Genomic DNA, 24,116 nt, shown 5'->3' on the forward strand with positions numbered 1-24,116 from the left:
AAAAAGTTATTTGTCTTCAATAACAGATTTTACTTACAAAAAAGGGGAACTGCCATGGGCACAGCATGCACACCAACCTATTCGAATTTATTCCTAGGATGGTGGGAACAAAATACTGTATATTCTGATACACATGATGAATATTCTGAGCATATCCCAATATGGCTGAGGTATATTGACAACATCATATTCATATGGTAAGACCCCAAGGATAAGTTGGAATGTTTTTTAAAAGAACTTAATAATAACAAGTGTAATATCAAATTAACTTATCACATGAACCAAACAGAGGTACCCTTCCTAGCTCTGAGAATTTTCAAAAAGGAAAATGGACAGATTCGAACAGACCTATTCAGAAAAACCACGGCAACCAACACACTGTTATACAGTACAAGTGCCCATGCAGCCAGTACCATCAAATCCCTACCGTTAGGGGAATTTTTAAGAACTAAACGTAATTGCTCAGAAAACAGTCAATTTAATATGAGAGCTCAAGAATTGGAGACAAGATTATTAAAGTGTGGATATAGTAAAACATCTATTAAAAAAGCTAAACAAAGAGCTTGATCAACTCCATGACAAGAACTGTTGAAATCCAGGTTCCGTAAATCTGATGGTAAAATCAAATTAATATTAACCTACAACTTTTACAGCCAGAAAGTAATCAATGTGATTAACAAACTTTGGAATATCCTGCAATCTGACGCTACCTTAAAGCAGATATTAGGCAATAAAGTAGATGTGAGCTATAGAAGGAGTAGAAACTTAAAAGATCTAATCAGTTCAACCCATTTCTCTAGTAAGAAAAAAACAATACCAAGATAGCACATGGCTCATACCTGTGTGGCACATGTTCTAGTTGCAGACATATGCGAAAAATCACGTCAATTCATGATAGATTTGGCAAAAAACATGAAATTAAATCATATATAAGCTGCAACACAACAGGAGTAAAATACGCCCTCCGATGTAATTGTCTCAAAGTATATATTGGAATGACGACTCCTAAACTACGAACACATTTACAGGAGTACCTATGCAATATCAAAAATGCTGCCAATGACTTACAAAATGGGAAATCTATCACATCGGTAGCATATCACTTTCACAAATATCATCAAGCGAAAGTTAGTAACTTACAATGTACAGGTATTCAAAAAGTCAACTTGGGCATAAGAGGAGGAGATATAACTAAAACTCTGCTACAATGTGAAAGTAGATGGATTTTTTAATCAATTCAGTACAGCCAATTGGCTTGAATGAACATAATAATTACTTCTCTTACTTATAAGACCATGAAAATATAATAGATTACAATATTGATCATGAGCATTTATGAGAAAAGTTATGCCATGAGAAAAGCTATCATAGGAATATGATAAAATTATATCAATATAGAAAATTGACATGAGACTGAGCATATTTTGAAATAAATATGATTATAATATGAATCATTGAACTGATGGAAAAGATATGTTATACTGCTCATGAGATAGTTCACCATATGAAAATGATAAGATCAGACCAATACAGGAAATTGATACATGACTAAGAAAATTTTAAAACAAATCTATAATATACACTGAAATAATACATAAATAATATTACTCAGAATATACACAATCTAAAGGAATTCTATACAGGGAATCTAGTCATTTAATAAAGGAAAATAATACCCCACTATAATGTAAAATCCCGTATTTAGAGGAATAATTACAATTCTATCTTTAAGAGTAGAGAATTGTCCCTAATTTTATTAAAACGGCCTATATAACGTTAGGCAACATATAAACACACTCCTAGATTATTTCTAGTCCTATGCACTTTTATGATAATACACAATTTTTTTTAGCAATCCCATTATTACACTCACTTAAAGGGACACTGTAGTCAAAATAGTATACCTTTAAATCAAGCTTTTTTAAATGTTGATCTTGTTATAAATATTTAGCGTTTTTAATATATTGCTGTTTGAAATATTAAATGTTTCCAAACCCACTGAGTTGTTCGCCGTTACTGATTTCCAATCCGGCTTAACAACTCCAGTTGGAAGATGGTGACTCCTAGACGCAATGCGCATGCATGAGTTAGCGCAACGTCATCGGATACGTCACTATCTTATGGGGAAGAAGACACGCTCTATCAATACTGCATCAGAATCCTCTTGCGCAGTAAACGTAAGCATCTAGCGTGTGAGCGCTTCGAGAATCGCCCTAGAATTAATGAGCAACATTATATACACTGTAACACACAATGCATTTGAAACAACTACTGTTTGGGCATTATTATTTTTTTGCGGTCGAATTATGTAATGCAAAATAGAATCTGCCTATGATGGACAAGCAAAATATATGATTATTACAAATCATATATTAATTACAATCTTTCAACCATAAAATTTAATATTTGCATACGGCTGGTTAGAAGATTTTGCTTATTATTCACATTCACAATATATTCATATATAAAGCCATTACATTGAATTTTAATGCTGTTACGAATAGAATATATATATATATATATATATATATATATATATATATACTAATAAAAATTATATTATTATAAATTTCTATTTCTATTTTGAAATGGTTTTGGTAATAGTATTATCATTATCAATAACGAATAAAAAAATATTTTTAATTGTCCCTTTTAATAGATTAAATAAAGAAAGGAAACAAATTGATGTGCATCTGATTGTTATATCTATGATATAATTTATGGGATTTTTTTTTAAAAATGGTATAGGAAGAATCAACATTATAAAATGATGTATAAAAATCTTAAGAAATAATTTAATTGAAGAATGAAATATCTTTTAAATGTCACAATAGTTAAATATATGTGCTCAAAAATGTGGTACTATCAACAAATGTGTGCCATAAGAAATCATTTATATTTATTACTATAGAGCTTTGTAAGACGTCTCTTTGTAAGAACAGAAATCAAGCATCAAATCTTGTGTTCAATACTACAGCATAAACAAATTTTTATGTGTACATCCCAATTAATTAAATTAAAATATTGTCCTGTATCTTTAATTATTAATAACAGTGCAGCCAATTAAAGTTGAATACTTGAATATTATAGGAGTTTAATGTTTAAATAAATATTAGGTATGTCAAAAAAACACATAACATTTATATTTCAATAAATTTATTGAAAAAATGTATAATATTTAGAGTATGTATACCGCACTTTCCCCACTTTCATTCACTATCAACAATAAATATATATATTTTTTTTTTTTTAATATAATTTTTTATTATATACATAGGTTATCACAACTCTTTCAAACGTTACAAGTATCGAGTAAACACAGAAATCACAAGAATGGTATCTCGCATTACATTGAAATGACATAGATATTGCATAATATAACCAGGTTTTTACCTCCATTCCTAGCAGATCTAGAGATCAAACTATACCTGAGTGGGAGGTGAAATAAGGAGTGAGTAGGAGCGTTTACAGGTTAGGAGAGTCGTTGTCAGTTGGTAGGTTTAAGGTTTTGGCGTCTTTTTTTTTTTTATTCCGCCTTTTGATCTGCTTTATAAAAGCGGAATTACGCTAGTAGTCAGTTGCTATGTGGGTATTGCCTGTATAAGCAGTTGAGCGGATGCAAGGGGCCAACAAGGGCCACCGCTCCAAGAGGGTTAAATCAAGATTCAGTCATCCTTGCGCTGTTGCGGGCTGAAGTACCCCCTTTGAGGGGGGAGAGGATATTAGATGAGGGGGGGGGGGAGGGGTTCATTGAGTGGAGGGGGGGTGGGGGGGGAAGGGTGGACAGACCGTCCTGGACCCGTATCGGGGGCCAGTAACACTAGGGGGCAGGGAGTCCTAAGATTTAGCTCTGAGGCTCTGCAGGTAAGCTTCCCAGGGTTCCCAGACAAGACAAAAAGTTTCCGACTTGCGCCGGATTCTGTAGACAAAGTCTTCCATGGACTTGACATAATTCAGGTATTCCATTACACTCTGCCATTTTGGAGGGTGCACTTTTTTCCAGTTCCTGGCAATTGCCATTTTAACTGAGGTGAGTATATATATAAGAAGGGTTCTCTGGTGCGGAGGCACTTTCTCTAAGCCCAAGTGTAGAAGAGCTATTCCGGGGTCCTTTATCTCTGGAAGACCCATCAAGCAACAGATCTTACTGGTCTTACCCCAGAGCGCCTTTAGGTTGGGACAAGTCCACCAGGTGTGTAGTGGGGTGCCAATGCCACCACAGTTTCTCCAACAGGAAGGGGAGTGATTAGGATAGAGGGTCTGCAGTCTGGTTGGGACCAGATGCCACCTAGTGAGCATTTTAAAGTAGAGCTCGTACATCGTGGTGCAATGTAAGGCCGCCTTGGTCTTGGCGATGGCCAATGTCCATTTCTTAGGGGAGTATACCGTTTGTAGTTCTGCCTCCCAGGAGAGCATGTGTCTCGTCTTAGGAATTGTGGGGGGAACCAGTAGGCATCGATAGTGTGTCGTGAGGGGTTTATAGGTCTGGAGGCCCGTTTTCCATCGAGCTTCCCAAGCCGTAAGAGGCCGTGGGGCATCTCTCAGGAACCCCCAGGATTTTAGTAGGGATCTTAATCTTAGAAGTTCAAATTCCAATTGCCTCGGGACCTCAAAGTTCGCCACCATCTCGTCTTGCGTTAGAAGCCGATCTTCTACATAGAAGTCACCTACTGTCAAAATTCCGATCTGCCGCCACCAGTTCAGTCTCATATTGGGGAGGGTCTGAAGTATGGGGAGTACAGGTTGAATAGGAGAGGGATGGGGGGCGATCTGAGTGTGGTGTCGTAATTTATACCATAGCATTTGGCATCCTCTAACAATTGAGTTAGAGATGGTGTGTACGGTAGCAAGATGCGGGGGGAACCACAGCAAATCAGATAGATCTATATAGGCAGGCAATGATGCCTGTTCCAGGTCCCTCCATCTCGTGGGAGGGAGGTCTCGTCCCCAAGCTGAGACATGAGAGATCATTGCCGCCTCATAGTACATCTTCACGCTTGGCAATCCCAGCCCTCCCTGATCTAGGGGGGACTGTAAGATTGAGGCCGCGACTCTGGGTTTCTTGTTGTTCCAGACATATCTATTAAAAAGGGTCTGAAAATTTTTCAGAAGTTTATCTGGGACTGGGAGGGGAATACATCGCATAATGTACGTTAGCTTGGGTAGTAGCATCATTTTCAGGGCTGCAATTCTACCCATCCAGGAGAGTTCGTCATATTTCTTTGCTCTCAGGTGTTTGTCAACTGCCTTCAACAAGGTGTGGTAGTTCTCATGGAGGACCGTCTCCTTGTCATGAGACAAGAAGACCCCAAGGTGCCGGATACCTCTAGTAGACCATTTGAAGGAGTATTGCTGTCGCAAAGTTCTCTGTTCTTGAAGGTCTAGATGAATCGAGAACGCCTCCGTCTTGGCTACATTTATTTTGTAGTTAGAGAGTACACCGAATCTTTCAATAAGAGCCATCAGCGGTGGGAGCGATAAGGTCGGCTCGGCAATGAAAGTGTAAGATCATCAGCGAATAATGCCACTTTTTGTACTGAATCATGCAGTAACAGACCCTGGATTTGGGTGTCCTGCCTAATGGCTTCCGCTAATGGCTCCATAACCATCGCAAATATATTTTTATTTTACAGTGCACCCCTTCAAAAGACATTTTAGAAGGCTACCCTAAATTACATATCAATAACTGTCTTTAATTTTATTAGGAAAAAATTATTTTTTTTCGACTAAAAATATAAATCTATCTATTCAATGTTTATTCAATTATCAATTACATGTCAGAGTCATATTATATATATTCTTGAAATCTTCAAAGCAGATATTGCAAATATCGAAGCAATACAGGATCGCTAGCATAGAAATACATTGTACTGTAGAATGGCTGGAATACCTATCGCATCGTTCGAAATTTAAAGTGTGCATGCGTTCTGTGCCACAATATGCGCATGCGAGACTAAGAGAATCATATTGCGCATGCATGGAATGACGATAATGTAGTATAATTTTATGCAAATACTCGCCATCCAATTGGCAAGTATGTTAGACCTTAGACAGCCTACATTTGAGGGCTGGATTATGTGATGTAATGAAGATAAAATAAAACTTTATTTTTCTGAAAAAGGGAGCTTCGTTTCTGGAAAAAAAAAAAAGGTACACTACATTGTTGTGATAAATGCAATGCTAAATGTTTGTTCTGTTTTGCATAACAAAAACAAAAGTTAGTAATCCTTTAATATTGTGAATTCACATACGTATGATCACTCAAATATTCTTTAATAGGATACAAAAATTAGTTCAACATGTTGAACACCTATTTTATTTTATCGCATTTTACCACACTAACACATTCACTTTGTGTTGTTGTTGTGCAGTTTAATTCACTCAAGTTGTCATTACACTCTTTCTGTTCATAATCACAATTGATTTATATGTAGCACTCTCACACATACAATAATTGATTTCTTATAGTTTATCCCCTCATCACATAGTTTATCCTTTGTTGGGGAGGCATTCCTTGCAACATATCTGTTTCCTTGAATGTTTTATGCATTATGGAGTTTATATAACGATCATATTTTTAACCATAATGATCATTTCCTTTTAATATCCATTATTGGTGTTATTTAGTTATCATACATACAATATTTACTATTAATGTAATTGTTATATTCATTATTGATATTATTTAGATATTTCTGTATAACTGTCAGTGTTCAACGGCATGTCAGATTGCTGTATAATCATTAGATTACACAAACTGTAAGCAATTGAGTCCAAGATTTAATGGAGATTTAAGTAGTATCAGTATTTGAACAAGTGATAATTTCTATCCAATAAAAAATATTTGCTATGGGGGGGGGGGGGGCGGTGCAGAGCGCCAACAGGAATTGGCCACTTCATGGAGAAGCTCTGTGGATGGAGGATCAAAAAGAACCTACAGCGGCTAACTTCGGATGACTAACCTGACAATTCCGACTAACTATGACTCCTCACCAGTTTCTGAGTTGACTAATACAGTGTTTTTCAACCAGTGTGCCGTGAGAGATCCTCAGGTGTGCCGCGTCAGACTAACAAAGGTGCGGGGGTGTCCCTCTTTCAAATTTTGAAATATTGGGAGGTATGTGACAGGCTCATCAGGCATCATTTACAACCATGACATTGACATTCATTCACAGACAATGATTATGATTGTTTGTGAATGAATGTCAATATGTCATGTATTGTTTGTAGGAGGCATGGCATGACAGCACAGTACAGTGTGTGTATGTATATATATATATATATATATATATATATAAAATATATATACTGTATATATATCCTGTATTAGGCTACAATGTGTGATTTTGTAAAAAATTGGGAGGGTGGTGTGCCACAGGATATTTTATTGTAAAAGAGTGTGCCACAGCAAAAAAAAGGTTGCAGATCACTGGACTAATATATATTTATTAAGAAATACTCCCGCTACGCCATCCGGATTGTCAAGTTCTCTGGCAGCTCATGAGTCTGCACACTTACAACAATCCCCCCCACTGTTCTGGGGGTAATCGGCACAATATCCATTAGTGCCCTTTTCTAAACTGAGTCTCTCTGCTTACTTAAGTAGAAATGGAGGAGGAACATTGCACAATGATAATAGCCCTACTAGCTGACTTTGAACGTAAAATGCTTAACTGTTTTGACCAGCTCTTGATTTTGGCGGGTCCACAGTATACAGAGGGAGATGAGGAAATATCTCACATGACGGAGAGGACAGATCTAACATTGCAGGACTATCCCAAGCAACCGAGGCTAACTAGCCTTTCCACTGAACTCTATGCTTTACAAAACCCAGTTCAGGAGCTCAATAAAGTGAGCAATATGAAGACAGGTGATATGCAGGCTAATCAGAAGAGGGATAACAGTAACTCTCCATATCCTACCCCTTCTACAAACAGAAGTAAAACATATGTAAACCCGCCCTTAGCCAAAGCCTGGGTAGATGCGGCCAATCTCCTGAATTGCGAATGGGACATAAGCAATGCTCAGGATACAAGAAAACCTTTACTATGGAGGGTGGTGAGATTTAACGGTCATTTCCCTGTCTATACTGCAGTGTGGAAGCCTATAAGCTATATATTACTGGACTATCTATGCTTCATTCCTGGGGTGTCGGGTCAACATAGACTTGGTATTGGATGAATACCCCATATACAACAGGGAATCGCAGAATCCTTATTACCTACCTCTGCTTAATTTCCTTTCGGACTGAGCTACTGTCTTGGAAGCTATTAACTCTTACTATACAGTTGAATTATATTTGAGTGCACTTATTAAGTTACACAGTAAATGTTTATATATGTTGCACATTTTTGTTGCGCTCTCCCACGCATGTAAAAATCCCATCCCCCTTCTGTTTGAATAGCAGGACTACATGCTTTTCCTACCACACGGTTACTCATTTGACTGAACTTTGTAACTTGTGATTTAATCTACCCTTCTATAATGTATCTGGTTCTTGAAGCCAATATCCCTTGGCTAGCTAACCATCTCTCCTTCTCATTTGTATATATAATACTTACCAGCAAGTGTTTTATCTATTAGATCCCTATCAAAGTAAGAACCAAGCCTATTTGCTTCCTTTAACCCACCCATCACTGCTTTGATATTTTAAAACTTTGCCAGGAATGTGCTATTTTAGCCCACATTCAGCCATATTGTTAAACACAAGTTGTGGCTTTACATCATTCTAGAATTGCTGGATAATTTAATTGACAATCAGTTTGGTCCCTACTAGTCATTAGACTGACGTAGCTGCTACACCTGTTATAATAGTGTAGGGAACTCACACAGTCCCAGCCCGGCCTACACATATATGATTAGACAAAGATATAGCATAACTCGCTATTACATCAGTCTCGCAGCAAATGGGTAATACGGTTTTTTGCAACTTTGATATTATACTTATTTTTCAATGAGCTAACTCATCATAGTTTGTCATAACCTCCTCCAGATACCTGTTTAACTTGAGAGCCTCTAAACATCGCTTTATCTTAACACATTAGAGCGGCTTTAGCGCGCTGTCTTTACATATTACTATGATTCCTATTTCATTTTCACATATCTATATATTGCTAACCACTGAAGAATACGCAACTCAGATAAGCTATAAGGTTAATTTTCATATGTTATTATTATTTTACTATTCATATACCTACATATCTACGTATTGCTTTTTGTGAACTAATCAAGAATACGCAATTCAGATAAGATACAAAGTTAAATCTCATTTGTTATTACTATTTTCATATTCAATCATATACACATCACTAACTACTAAAATAAAAAATTAGGTTTTATTACTATATATTCAACAATATAGTTCATTCATAGAATGGCCGTTACTCCCTACTATACAATTTTATTACAAGCCCTCTCCCACATATACATCTCCTTGTTATGATTTCATAGTCTTGTTCTCAGGCCTTCCAGATAACATCTTGACTTCTGTCTAATGATAGTACTCTTGAGCTCTGTATTATGCATCATTGAGTTGGATATGATCTGTAAACGTATCTTTTTGTGTGAAGATAACTGTTCTTTATTGCAATTTATAATAACCTCAATAAAAGATTATTTAAAAAATGAATGTATGTGCATTGTTGGTGTACTTATCTCAGCAGTTGCCAACCAATAAATGTTGTATACGTCTTGTAATTATGAATATTAAAAATTAACATTTAATCCTTTGTTCAGATTAGTAATCTTTATAGACACAATGACTTTATTTACGTAGTAAATATCGTATTATTTATGGCCAATCTAAGTATGTCTATGCTGTTACAATTATACTATACAAAGCCAGTTATAAAGATATTTCTACACATTAACCTTATTCACAATGAATCGCTTATTAAAATACCACACGTGAGAATATCAGAACAGTCTATAATTAGCCAACAATTCTAATTTACTGCCACCACATAAACCTATAAATTATAATGCTGAATTTATAACAATCAGAGAAATTGTATATTATTAACACAATAGTCAATTTATATGCAATTTCTAAGAGATTTCACAATAAGTAAGACTGACTTATAAATACCAAAATACAAATTAATTTTCCTAGCAATAAAATAACTTGGCATCAATATAATTATTTCTAAGCTACACAGGCCAATGGGACATACATTTAAAGTGTAAAATACCCTTTCTAAATCAAAGCTACAATTTAATTATAGTTATAGAATACCTTTGATTTAAATATTAAATATACATAACAATCGCTTATACTTTACCACTTAATCGGTTGGGATTTCAGCTTTTCCAATAAATTATTTTCATCGTCATATAAAGAGGTATATGCAATTCTGGAAATAACATGTTTAGGCCCACTGTTGCTTCCTGTAATCCAAGGCAGCCGGATAAGTCAGTGACTTCAAATTTAGCAGCATGAACCTTTTACTCCTGTGCATCAGACTTTTATCCAGTGATTAAAGTCCACTTCTATTTCATAATCATTGAAGAATTTTGTTAACGCCCCAATCGGTGCTTGTCTTCTGATAGGCCCTTCAAAGCTAAACATCTCATTGGCCCCTGGAGAGGCATGTATTTTTAATTTCAACCCCTTTTGGCTGCAATACTATTTCTGAACCATTGGTGGCAGCAGACACTGTCAAACAGTTTCACTATCAAATACTGCTACAGTTTAGTATTTGATTTAAAGTGTTCATTAAATACATTTATAATTTCCAGTATCAGCAAACAATATGTCCAATATGTATGGGATTATTTAATACTATTTAACATGAGTATTTTCATACTAAACATGAGTATATTCCACTTCATTATGGCACTTAAAAGGATTTTTAATACTTTCAGCATGAATTTAATTAGTATTTTAGTTCATATCCTGATATAATATTTCCACCTCTTCCAGTTATCATCTTAATATCACATACATACCTTGTGAGTAGCAGTCTGATGTAATTTCATATAGCTATACTTACATTTGATTATTATACAGTATATATCTTGCTGAGTGTATAAAAACATATGATATAATTTATAGCGCCAATTACACATGCACTTATCAGATATCTGAAATAAAAGAAGCAGTGTTATTATTCTGAGATTTTGGAACACATTTTAAATCTACCAATGGAGCTATTATTCAATTCACTTCATATTTAATATTATACAAACAGACAATCTCTCAGACTTATCTATTTATATTTAAATCATACTGAGGTATAAATTAAATATTTTATTTAAAATCTCAAACTGTTTTCACATGTCTGTAAGTGAATTTTGGCATATGTTCCTTTCAGACCAGAATGTGTATTGAGAATCTCCAAGAGACTTTGTGATCTAACATTTGATTGCCAAGTAAGTGTTAATTACTATCTTCCTGAGGTTCAGCTGGCTTCAAAGGTCAGTTTTAGACTGTATGTCTGTTGTCTTCACAGGTGGTCTGTAGTGAATTCAGGTTTTTAGACAGGAAACCCATATATGGGCACATAAACCTGAGGACTCCATATGCTAAAATTACTTTGAATGGCCCATCAGTCTTATCTGTACAAAGGTCTTAATCCTTTGTTCTCTCCTGTGTAGCCAGGGAAAGGGGGGTTGATGTCACCCATTCCAGCGTTTGTTCATAATTTTGCCAATTCATGCAGTTACATAGCTTCCTATATGAATGGATTAATCAATATGATATTTGTGCACGTAGCTTCCAATGATATCTCATCTTTTACATGACAGCATGCATATGAGTGTGTGTAAGACTAAGAAGGTGTATGTGTGATGTGCATGCATATGAGTGTGTGTAAAAGGGTGTATGTGTTATGTGCATGCATATGAGTGTGTGTAAAAGGGTATATGTGTGATGTGCGTGCATATGAGTGTGTGTAAGAGGGTGTATGTGTGATGTGCGTGCATATGAGTGTGTGTAAGAGGGTGTATGTGTGATGTGCGTTCATATGAGTGTGTGTAAGAGGGTGTATGTGTGATGTGCGTGCATATGAGTGTGTGTAAGAGGGTGTATGTGTGATGTGCGTGCATATGAGTGTGTGTAAGAGGGTGTATGTGTGATGTGCGTGCATATGAGTGTGTGTAAGAGGGTGTATTTGTGATGTACGTGCATATGAGTGTGTATAAAAGGGTGTATGTGTAATTTGCATGCCTATGAGTGTGTGTAAAAGTGTGTATGTGTAATGTGCATGCATATGAATGTGTATGTGTGATGTGCATGCATATGAGTGTGTAAGAAGGTGTATGTGGGATGTGCGTGCATATGAGTGTGTGTAGAGGGTGTATGTGTGATGTGCGTGCATATGAGTGTGTGTAAAAGGGTGTATGTGTGATCTGCTTGCAAATGAGTGTAAGAGGGTGTATGTGTGATGGGCGTGCATATGAGTGTATGTAAAAGGGTGTATGTGTGATGTGCTTGCATATGAGTGTAAGAGGGTGTATGTGTGATGTGTGTGTATGTAGGGTCCGCGTTCATATGAGTGTGTTTCTGTAGTGCTAGATGTCACACATTGGAGGATATTTACCATACTCGCAGGCGGCCAGGTTTCATAGCAAGGTGTAATTTAACATTGCACAGGAGGATTCTTGTGCAGCACTGTCTCCTGCTGTGGCGCAAACAGTTGCGCTATAGCACAGCATTTCAATCACCCTGAAGAAGCGAGTGTTAACTAAAAAACGGGGGTGGGGTTGGTCTGATTTACTTTAAAATGTCCGGCCCTGGTAATAGGATAGTATTAAGTTATTACTAGACATGTGCATTTGGAGTTTTCAGATGCCTCTGAACTCAGCCGCTCACGGCATTCAGTTTTTTGAAGCCAGATTTCTTCTTGTGAAAGTGCAACACATTAAGATCTGGATTTGCAAAGATCTTAGTGTATTGTACATTTTAACAAGAAGAAATCTCACCCTGAAAATAGCCGAATGCCGCGAGTGACCACCTTCTGCCACATTCTAAGGCATCCGAAACCTCTAAATGCACATGTCTAGTTATTATTACATTTAGGCTTTAGGTACCTGCTACCTAGTAAAACCATTTGGTCAGTACTACCCACTGTCCTTGTTGTGTCACTGTTGCCCTGACCTTGGTGTCATATTATTTTACCTTTGGTCCATCTTTTTTGCTATGTGTACCATTCACTACACTCTTTATGCCATCCTCTTTTTACTCTTTGTGCTGCCACTGATTGGTTGATGGACAAAGGCTGGCATGACTATCAGAGCGCAAGGAGAAGTGGATAACGGCTTTGCCCACTCTGTGCTATGCAATAAGGGGACTCTAGTACAACATGCCATGTAATAAAGTCTTATTGAACTGTATACTGGAACATGCCTTTGTGACTGTGGGTTCAATAATGTAAACGCAAAAACTTTAAAACGCACTGTTGTAATGATGTTTGACTTAGTGTTTATAGAGGTGCCTCTTCTATAAACCTGGTCATGAAAGTGAAACCTTGTTTAAAGGTCTCCTGGGCAAATACAATGTAGCAAGGAAGCAGTTCACACTTTACAGTTTCAGGAATGTTAAAATCCAGGATATAAGTTCTTTCAACAGTGTGAGTGTAATTTATAATCAAATATTTAAAGAAAAACGCACCATTTGTACATGTTGGTGTCCTGATTTAACTGTTGAAGTATGCGTATCATACCAAGATACATATAACACTCACAGGGTTAATAAGTGAGGAGGATAGATTTGGATTACAATATGTTAATGTCACATATAAATGAGTATTTGCATTGTACAGTAAATAAAGGGTCACTTGAATAGACTTTATTGCAACCTTAAGAGGTTTGAATTGGCTATTGTATCAGTCAGTTTCTGAGAACAGATACTTTACACCCTTAAAGGTCTGATGGAGCTTTTCTGTTGAAAAAGTGCTCACGGCTGCAGGCTTTTAACAAATTGATTTATTATAACTTATCCAGGGCTTGACAAATTTGTCTAAAATCTCGGAGGGAGACAAAAAATTCAGAAGCCGCAAACCTTGACACGCAAGATATATAATAAAATAATGCAGTGTATTAAAAAAAAATTGTCTTCTATCTTTTTGTTAAACTAAACCACTTGCGATTTACTAGATGCTGGCGGGGGGGGGGGGGGGGGGGGAGCTGGGTAATTGCCCCCAAGTCCAGACCACCCTTGCAACTCTAACCTGTGTTTGAAAGTTTCTGTTAGATTTGTTCTAACTACCCATTTGTTGCAATCTGTTTATCTATGAAAGAATTATTATTATTAGCATTTATTTGTAGAGTGCCAACAGATTCCACAGCACCATAATATATTTTATAATAAACAAAAGATTTATAGGGGGCAAATTATGGACCAGATGAATGGGTAGAGGGTGCTGCTGCCACCTTATCTCACTTTACAAATAAATAGTATATAGTAAATATAGTAGACTGAAATATATACTTTATGTTCTCTTATTTAGCAGTTCGGTAGGGCTGTTGTAAGATTGTGTATATATTATTATCATCTTCTATAGTTCTAGCTGTCTATGGGCTGCTTGTCTATCATTAGATGTATACAGTTGCATTATTTTGCTACCTTGATACCAGTGTGTATAGATAGTAGCATTATTGTTTGAGTATATATTGTAAAACAGTATATATATATCTTTTATATTTGTTTAAATGTTGTTAACATTTGGTGATTGCTTGATCACCTTCAGACATCCGTCTCTCACGCAATTGACACACCGCTGCAGTGTGTTGGCACTGTTTCCTAGACAACGGTCTTGTTGCCATTACGTGCCTATGTCGCGGGTCAATGACGTCACACGCCTGTGCCGACGCCAGTGTGGAAGGCTGCCGCATGGAGACCGGATGTCTGTGGGAGAATACGGGTATTCCCAAATGGCAAGATTATGAGTCTTGCGTTAGCCTTAAAAAGCAGCGTTGAGAGGTCCCAATGCTGCTTTTTTTCCTAATGCTGGTATTACGAATCTTGAAATGACAGGTGTACTGCTCACTTTTTTAGCCAGACTCGGTAATACCGCAAATCCACTTATATAAATTGCATATCCTATATTTTCAATGGGACTTGCATAACGCCGGTATTACAAGTCTTCCAAAAAGTGGGTGGTACAGCCTCTCCTGTCAAGACTGGTACCGCATTTAAAAGTCATTAGTTAAGAGTTTTATGGGCTAACGCCGTAGCATAAAACTCTTAACTAAAGTGCTAAAAAGTACACTAACACCCATAAACTACTTATTAACCCCTAAACCGAGCGCCCCCCCCACATCGCAAACAATAAAAAAAAAAATTAACCCCTAATCTGCCGAACCGGACATCGCCGCTACTATAAAAAATATATTAACCCCTAAACCGCCGCCCTCCCGCATCGCAAACACTACTTAAATTTTATTAACCCCTAATCTGCCGTCCCTAACATCGCCGACACCTACCTACATTTATTAACCCCTAATCTGCCGCCCCCAATGTTGCCGCAACTATATTAAATGTATTAACCCCTACACCTAAGTCTAACCCTAACCCTAACACCCCCTAACTTAAATATAATTTAAATAAATCTAAATAAAATAACTAACATTAATTAAATTATTCCTATTTAAAACTAAATACTTACCTGTAAAATAAACCCTAAGATAGCTAAAATATAACTAATAGTTACATTGTAGTTAGTTTAGGATTTATTTTTATTTTACAGGCAAGTTTGTATTTATTTAACTAGGTAGAATAGTTATTAAATAGTTATTAACTATTTAATAGCTACCTAGTTAAAATAAAGACAAATTTACCTGTAAAAAAAATCCTAACCTAAGTTACAATTACACCTAACAGTACACTATAATTAAATTAATTACCTAAACTAAATACAATTAAATACAATTAAAAAAATTATCTAAAGTACTAAAAAACAAACACTAAATTACATAAAATAATAAACTAATTACACCTACTCTAATCCCCCTAATAAAATAAAAAAGCCCCCCAAAATAATAAAAAGCCCTGCGCTATACTAAATTACAAATAGCCCTTAAAAGGGCCTTTTGCGGGGCATTGCCCCAAAGTAATCAGCTCTATTACCTGTAAAAAAAAAAGTACAATACCCCCCCAACATTAAAACCCACCACCCACACACCCAACCCTACTCTAAAACCCACCCAATACCCCCTTAATAAAACCTAACACTTACCCCTTGAAGATCACCCTACCTTGAGAAGTCTTTACCCAGCCAGGGCCGAAGTCCTCAACAAAGCCAGGCGAAGTAGTCATCCAGACGGGCAGAAGTCTTCATCGAAGCCGGGCAGAAGTCTTCATCGAAGCCGGGCAGAAGAGGTCCTCCAGATGGGCAGAAGTCTTCATCCAGGCGGCATCTTCTATCTTCATCCATCCGGCGTGGAGCGGCTCCATCTTCAAGACATCCGACGTGGATCATCCTCTTCCAACGAAGTCCAATTGAAGAATGAAGGTTCCTTTAAATCACGTCATCCAAGATGGCGTCCCTTGAATTCCGATTGGCTGATAGAATTCTATCAGCCAATCGGAATTAAGGTAGAAAAAATCCTATTGGCTGATACAATCAGCCAATAGAATTGAAGTTCAATCCTATTGGCTGATCCAATCAGCCGATAGGATTGAGCTGGCATTCTATTGGCTGATTGGATCAGCCAATAGAATGCAAGCTCAATCCTATTGGCTGATTGCATCAGCCAATAGGATTTTTTCTACCTTAATTCCAATTGGCTGATAGAATTCTATCAGCCAATCGGAATCGAAGGGACGCCATCTTGGATGACGTCATTTAAAGGAACCTTCATTCTTCAGTTGGACTTCGTTGGAAGAGGATGCTCCGCGTCGGATGTCTTGAAAATGGAGGCGCTCCGCGCCGGATCGATGAAGGTAGAAGATGCCGCCTGGATGAAGACTTCTGCCCGTCTGGAGGACCACTTCGCTCGCCTTCGTTGAGGACTTCGGCCCGGCTGGGTGAAGACTTCTCAAGGTAGGGTGATCTTCAAGGGGTTAGTGTTATGTTTTATTAAGGGGGTATTGGGTGGATTTTAGAGTAGGGTTGGGTGTGTGGGTGGTGGGTTTTAATGTTGGGGGGGTATTGTACTTTTTTTTACAGGTAATAGAGCTGATTACTTTGGGGCAATGCCCCGCAAAAGGCCCTTTTAAGGGCTATTTGTAATTTAGTATCGGGTAGGGCTTTTTATTATTTTGGGGGGCTTTTTTATTTTATTAGGGGGATTAGATTTGGTGTAATTAGTTTAAAAAACTTGTAATTATTTTATTATTTTATGTAATTTAGTGTTTGTTTTTTTTCGTACTTTAGATAATTTTTTTTAATTGTATTTAGTTTAGGTAATTAATTTAATTATAGTGTAGTGTTAGGTGTAATTGTAACTTAGGTTAGGATTTATTTTACAGGTAAATTTGTCTTTATTTTAACTAGGTAGCTATTAAATAGTTAATAACTATTTAATAACTATTGTACCTAGTTAAAATAAATACAAAGTTGCCTGTAAAATAAAAATAAATCCTAAGCTAGCTACAATGTAACTATTAGTTATATTGTAGCTATCTTAGGGTTTATTTTATAGGTAAAGTATTTAGTTTTAAATAGGAATAATTTAATTAATGTTAGTTATTTTATTTAGATTTATTTAAATTATATTTAAGTTAGGGGGTGTTAGGGTTAGGCTTAGGTTTAGGGGTTAATACATTTAATATAGTTGCAGCGCCGTTGGGGGCGGCAGATTAGGGGTTAATAAGTGTAGGTAGGTTGCGGCGACATTGGGGGTGGCAGATTAGGGGTTAATAAATATAATGTATGGTTCGGCGATGTTGGGGGCAGCAGATTAGGGGTTAATAAGTGTAAGATTAGGGGTGTTTAGACTTGGGGTTCATGTTAGGGTGTTAGGTATAGACATAACTATTGTTTCCCCATAGGAATCAATGGGGCTGGGTTAGGAGCTTTACGCTGCTTTTTTGAAAGTGTTAGGTTTTTTTTCATCCGGCTCTCCCCGATTGATTCCTATGGGGAAATTGTGCACGAGCACGTTTTACCTGTTTACCGCTAACGTAAGCAGCGCTGGTATTGAGGTGAGATGTGGAGTTAAATTTTGCTCTAGGCTTACTTTTTTGCGGCAAACGCCAGGTTTCTAAAAACCCGTAATACCAGCGTTGTCTGTGGTGAGCGGTAAGGGAAAACTGCGTGTTAGTACCGCACACCCTTACCGACAAAACTTGTAATCTAGGCGTTAGAGGGCTGTTAGTCTTAAGGGTATTTAAGTAGTGGTTTCTGTATTGTCCTGTTATGTCTGCACGGCCTCCATTGATAAAGGCTCCAGGAGGAGCCGAAACGTCTGGACCAGGCCACCTGTTTAAGCAATAAAAAAGCTGTTTGTTTAAAATTCCCTGTTTGCATTGCCTGCTTTGGGAGCCTTGAGACGCAGTTTGCTGAGCGTAAGGTTTCTTAACATTGATTATATATATAAATACAGGCGTACCTTGGAGATATTGCGGGTTTTGTTCCAAACCCCCGCAATAAAGAGAATAACAATATTTTTTCCCCCAGTGCATATAAAAGTTATATTTACATTATACTGTAGTCTGTAAAGTGTGCAATAGCATTATCTCTAATAAAAACAATGTACGTACCCTAATTAAAAAATACTTTATTGCTAACAAATGCTAACCATTATCTGAGCCTTCAGCGAGTTGTAATCTTTTTGCTGGTAGTGTATATATTTAGGTGTGTATATATGTGTATATATGTGTATATATGTGTATATATATTGGAAAAATGGCGCCAATAGACTTGCTCAAAACAGGGTTGCCACAAACCTTCAATTTGTAAAAAGAGCAATATCTCCTAAGCGCAATAAAGCGAGGCACACCTGTATACGTATATTGTGTCGATCACAGATGAAGTTGGCAAGTGTAACATAAGTGTCTCATACCATCAGGTAGAATTACTAAGCAATATATTCTGAGTTGTTTAAAGCAATCTAACAAGTTGCTGAATGTTAAATATAAATGGTGGTACTAATTTATACTATTTTATTTTTGCAGCAGGTGGCCTGATGATCGGGTGCCTAATTTACCCTGATGGCTGGGATTCTGTTGAGGTCAAGCGCATGTGTGGAGATAAGACAGATAAATACTCTATTGGGTATTGCACTATTCGCTGGGCCTACATCCTTGCTATCATAGCCATAATGGATGCCCTTATTCTTTCTTTTCTTGCATTTGTGCTGGGGAACCGGCAAGATAGTCTTCTGCCTGAGGACTTTAAAATACAGAACAAAGGTCAGCACAGAACAGTTATCTTTTGTTTAATTTTATTATGATATTATCACAGTAGTATTAGAATCGTCAAGTTGTATTATAATTAGTGTTCATTTTAATCAACTAAAGAGATCACAGATCTTTCACAGGGGCAGTAACTTTAAAATGCAACTCCATATAAAAGGTTTGATTTTGCAAGGTAAAAAATTGTTGTAGTGCACTTAAATACTTTATTTTGCCAGTTTTTCAATTACCATCACCCCTTATCTCCAAAATTTTACAAACTGATTGTTTGATCTGTGAGGATCTTATAAATATTTGTCCCTAACTGGCCACCACAAATGAGATAAACAATACTAGAAGAAATTCTCCAAAACAATGTGCATGTTTTGCTAATAAAAGGACAGGTTTTAATGCTTTAAAACAATTATTTTGTATTCAAATCTGCTATGCAAATATATGACTTGAATGTTAATTTAAGTGTTTAAAGGGACAGCATACCGTATTTCTTTTGTAAGGTAGTGAGAGTCGGCAAGTTCATTACTTCTGGAAATTCAACTCCCTGCTACTAGGAGGCAAAGATCCCTAAAAGCTCCAAGAGCTTTTAATCCCTCACACCTCATTGGTTATTCCATCTAAACTTTGCCTCCCAGGTGGCAGGTGAAGAATTGAGGTGCTCTTAAGATTCTTTGGTGAAAGGGGGCCTCAGACCGTTTTAAGGCCCATTTTTTCTTGAGAGCTGCTACAGAAAGACACAATTACTCCTGGTGTCACAGGGACTGGTCATTAAAGTGATTGTGGTTCCTTCTCTTTGTTAAAATCTAAGAATTTGAGCTTTACGTTTTATCTTCAGACTACTAAGGATTTTAGATAATCTTCTAGTCAATTTTTCTCTGGTCCATGCAAAATTCTGAAGACTTCGGCTGTTTCTTTGGTTTCTTAGTTAAAATTGTTAATCAGCAAAGTTTACAAGGAGGCAAGAAGGTATTCTCAAATTAAAATGACTGCTCATTCTACCAGACCAGTTTCCACTTTCTAGGCTTTTAGAAATGTGGCTTCTGTATAACAAACTTACAAGGCAGCAGCATGGTTATCCTTAAATTCCTTTTCTAAATATTACAATTTTTTTTTTTTACTTCTTCGAAAGCAGCTTTTGGTAGTAAAGTTCTCCAGGCAGCAGTGTCTGGAAATTAGGTGCCTGCCTTCTTTTCCAAATTTTCTGTCATGAGCTCATTACTCATGGCCTCCACAGCTTGGGTATTAGTTTCCCAGAAGTAATAAACTTGTAGACTCATTTTACAAAAGGAAACAAAATGTATTCTTACCCTATAAATTAATTTCTTTCAAGGTGGTGAGATTCTAGGAGGCCCACCCGATTTTTTTAATTCTATTTTTTCTTGCAGCAGTTCTATTAATGCACCTCACCTGTTCTTTCCTTTTCTTACTTCTCCTTACTTGGTTATACATTAGACTGGATAATCAGTTAGGTGGGAGGGATGGAAAGCTCTTGGAGTTTTTAGGGATCTTTGCCTCCTCCTAGTGGCAGGGAGTTGAATTCCCAGAAGTAATGAACTTGTTGACTCTCATCACCTCACCTTATGAAAGAAATATAGTATGCTGTCCCTTTCAAATCTTAACCCCTTAGTAACCAGACCATTTTTCAATTTTCTTACCGTTAGGGACCGGGGCTATTTTTACATTTCTGCGGTGTTTGTGTTTAGCTGTAATTTTCCTCTTACTCATTTACTGTACCCACACATATTATATACAATTTTTCTCGACATTAAATGGACATTCTAAAGATACCATTATTTTGATCAGATCATATAATTTACTATAATAAAAAAAATGGTGAAAAAAAATGGAAAAACACACTTTTATTAACTTTGACCTCAAAATCTGTTACACATCTACAACCACCAAACAACACCCATGCTAAATAGTTTTTAAATTTTGTCCTGAGTTTAGAAATACCCAATGTTTACATGTTCTTTGCTTTTTTTTTGCAAGTTATAGGGCAATAAGTACAAGTAGCACTTTGCTATTTCCAAACCATTTTTTTCAAAATTAGCGATAGTTACATTGTAACACTGATATCTGTCAGGAATCCCTGAAAAACCCTTCACATGTGTGTGTGTGTGTGTGTATATATATATATATATATATATATATATATATTAGTAGACAACCCTAAGTATTGATCTAGGCCCATTTTGGTATATTTCATGCCACCATTTCACCGCCAAATGCGATCAAATAAAAAAGAAACATTTACTTTTTCACAAACTTTAGGTTTCTCACTGAAATTATTTACAAACAGCTTGTGCAATTATGGCACAAATGGTTGTAAATGCTTCTCTGAGATCCCCTTTGTTCAGAAATATTACACATATAAGGCTTTGGCATTGCTGGTAATTAGAATGCCGCTAAATGCTGCTGTGCACCACACTTGTATTATGCCCTGCAGTGAAGGGGTTAATTAGATAGCTTGTAGGGTTAATTTTAGCTTTAGTGTAGAGATCAGCCTCCCACCTGACACATACCACCCCTTCTCTATCCTCCCCCACCACCCAAAGGTCACTCCCATCTTAAGTACTGGCAGAAGGTCTGCCAGTATAAAAATACGTTTTTGTTATGTTTTTATTATTATTATTTTTTAAAATACATTTTTTGCTGGGTAGTATTACCCCTTACCTCCCAACCTCCATGACCCCTCACAGGCAGCTCTTTAACCCTCCCCCCTCTACCTTTCCTAAGTTTTTTGCTCCTTTTTAAAAATAAATAAATAAAAATAATTTAAAAAAGTGTAGCTGCCCCCCTCATTCCCCTGCCCCCCTCCCAGATCCCTTTCCCAAAACATATATATCTCCTCTCCCTCCCTCCCACCCCCTTCTGCCAGCTTCTGCCCCTCTCCCGCCCCCTCCAGGGATGGGCCGCCCACCCGCCTCCCTGCTATCCCTCCCACGCCACCAACGATCTGCGCCATCGCTGGCAGATGCAGAGAGGGCCATAGAGTGGCTCTCTCTGCATCGTTTGATTAAAAAAGGGTATTGTACGTTGTCTTAATATCGAGGCATCACTGCAAATACCTTGTTTTTGTAGGACGTGGCACCTGGCATGTCCTCGGTCGTTAAGGGGTTAAATGAACATTCAAGTCAAGTCATATATAAGCATTGCAGATTTCAATACAAAATAAATGTTTTAAAACTGGTTAAACCTGTCCTTTTGCTAGCAAAACATACACATTGTTTTGTCCTCCTTCTTATTGTGTTCTCTGTATTAAATGTATTTGATATTGTTTTGCTTTTTTTTTTTGCAATTGAAATAGCTTGTTTTGCCTTTTAAAACCACCACCTAAAATGAACCTGAGGCCAATAAGAAAGAGTTAAAAATAAGCCACTAGTTTATGTATCCAATAACTGTGTTTGTAGTATAATAATGTGTATTTAACAGGAAGTGGAAAAGCCAGGGGGCAACTCGAGCGGGAATGCATGGGAACAGAGTTCCTGCACTGTTTTTGCAGGAGGAACTAAGAGTCCTCTGGAGAGAGAACAGAAACACCTCAATAAACACTGCTGCTGCTGGTGGCAGGTGCTGGAGCACAGTCTGTTTAGAGGAATAGTGAGATTCTCTAGTAATGGGCAATAACACTTTCTACAATACACTAAATGAAAGCCTGTCAGAGGTCCTGCTGTGTGATCACCCCACAATGTGTGTAACACATGGTGCTTACATTTCTGTAAGGCTTGCTCTGGGGGTTTTTAGCTCCCCTCAGCAAAAATAGGACTATTGCACCTTTAGTGGGTGAGATTCTGTGACAGAGGCAACCATTCAACCCTTCATTGGGTTTAATTTGCTTTCATTAAAGGGACAGTCTACACCAGAATTTTTATTGTTTTAAAAGATAGATAATCCCTTTATTACCCATTCCCCAGTTTTGCATAACCAACACAGTTATAATAATATACTTTTAACCTCTGTGATTATCTTGTATCTAAGCCTCTGCAAACTGCCCCTTTATTTCAGTTCTTTTGACAGACTTACAGTTTAGCCAATCACAGCCTGCTCCCAGATAACTTCACGTGCACGAGCACAGTGTTATCTATATGAAATACGTGAACTAAAATCATCTAGTGGTGAAAAACTGTTAAAATGCATTCTGAAAAGAGGTGGCCTTCAAGGTCTAAGAAATTAGCATATGAACCTCCTAGATTAAGCTTTCAACTAAGAATACCAAGAGAACAAAGCAAAATTGGTGATAAAAATAAATTGGAAAATTGTTTAAAATTACATGCTCTATCTGAATCATGAAAGTTTATTTTGGCCTAGACTGTCCCTTTAACCAAAGTGTATAGATTATATACATATACATACAGTGTGTGTAAGTGTGAGTATATATATATATATATATATATATATATATATGTATATTGTGAGGGGGTGGAAGTCTTGGTGAGTTCCCAGACTTTTGTAGGACTCGACCCCTGGGAAAAGCCCACAGTTTCAGAATTAAACATTAGGAAAAGGGGACAAAATAAATAATGAAAGTATATTGCAAATTGTTTTTACTAGACATAATTAAAGATTTTATACTGCAAACTTAAAGTGTTTAATGTCACTTTTAGTGTGAGGAACATTTTTAGGAATAAGCAGTGCTCCTCTCTATATGGACTCTAAATATATTTATGTAACGTAATTATATCATCACTCGGGTGTCTCTTTTGTACAGTAAACAGACCAAAAGTGACTCACCTATACTAGTAGCTTATCACTAATTCTGTAGCTCTTCTCGGAACCCATTATAGTTCGGCAATGTCTTTTTAATATTTGGTGCCCAAAATTT

General features: G+C 36.9%; 1 protein-coding gene across 1 annotated transcript in view; it reads left to right on the forward strand.

Annotated features, from left to right (window-relative positions):
* Window positions 1–24,116, forward strand: part of LHFPL5 (LHFPL tetraspan subfamily member 5) — an 89,818-nt gene that overhangs the window by 65,393 nt on the left and 309 nt on the right. The window contains exon 2 of the mRNA XM_053705341.1: window positions 19,058–19,294. Within this exon, the coding sequence (XP_053561316.1) occupies window positions 19,058–19,294 (237 nt within the window). The remainder of the gene's footprint in view (window positions 1–19,057; window positions 19,295–24,116) is intronic.

This window comes from Bombina bombina, chromosome 3, assembly GCF_027579735.1.
Source record: "Bombina bombina isolate aBomBom1 chromosome 3, aBomBom1.pri, whole genome shotgun sequence".
Classification (NCBI taxonomy): domain Eukaryota; kingdom Metazoa; phylum Chordata; class Amphibia; order Anura; family Bombinatoridae; genus Bombina; species Bombina bombina.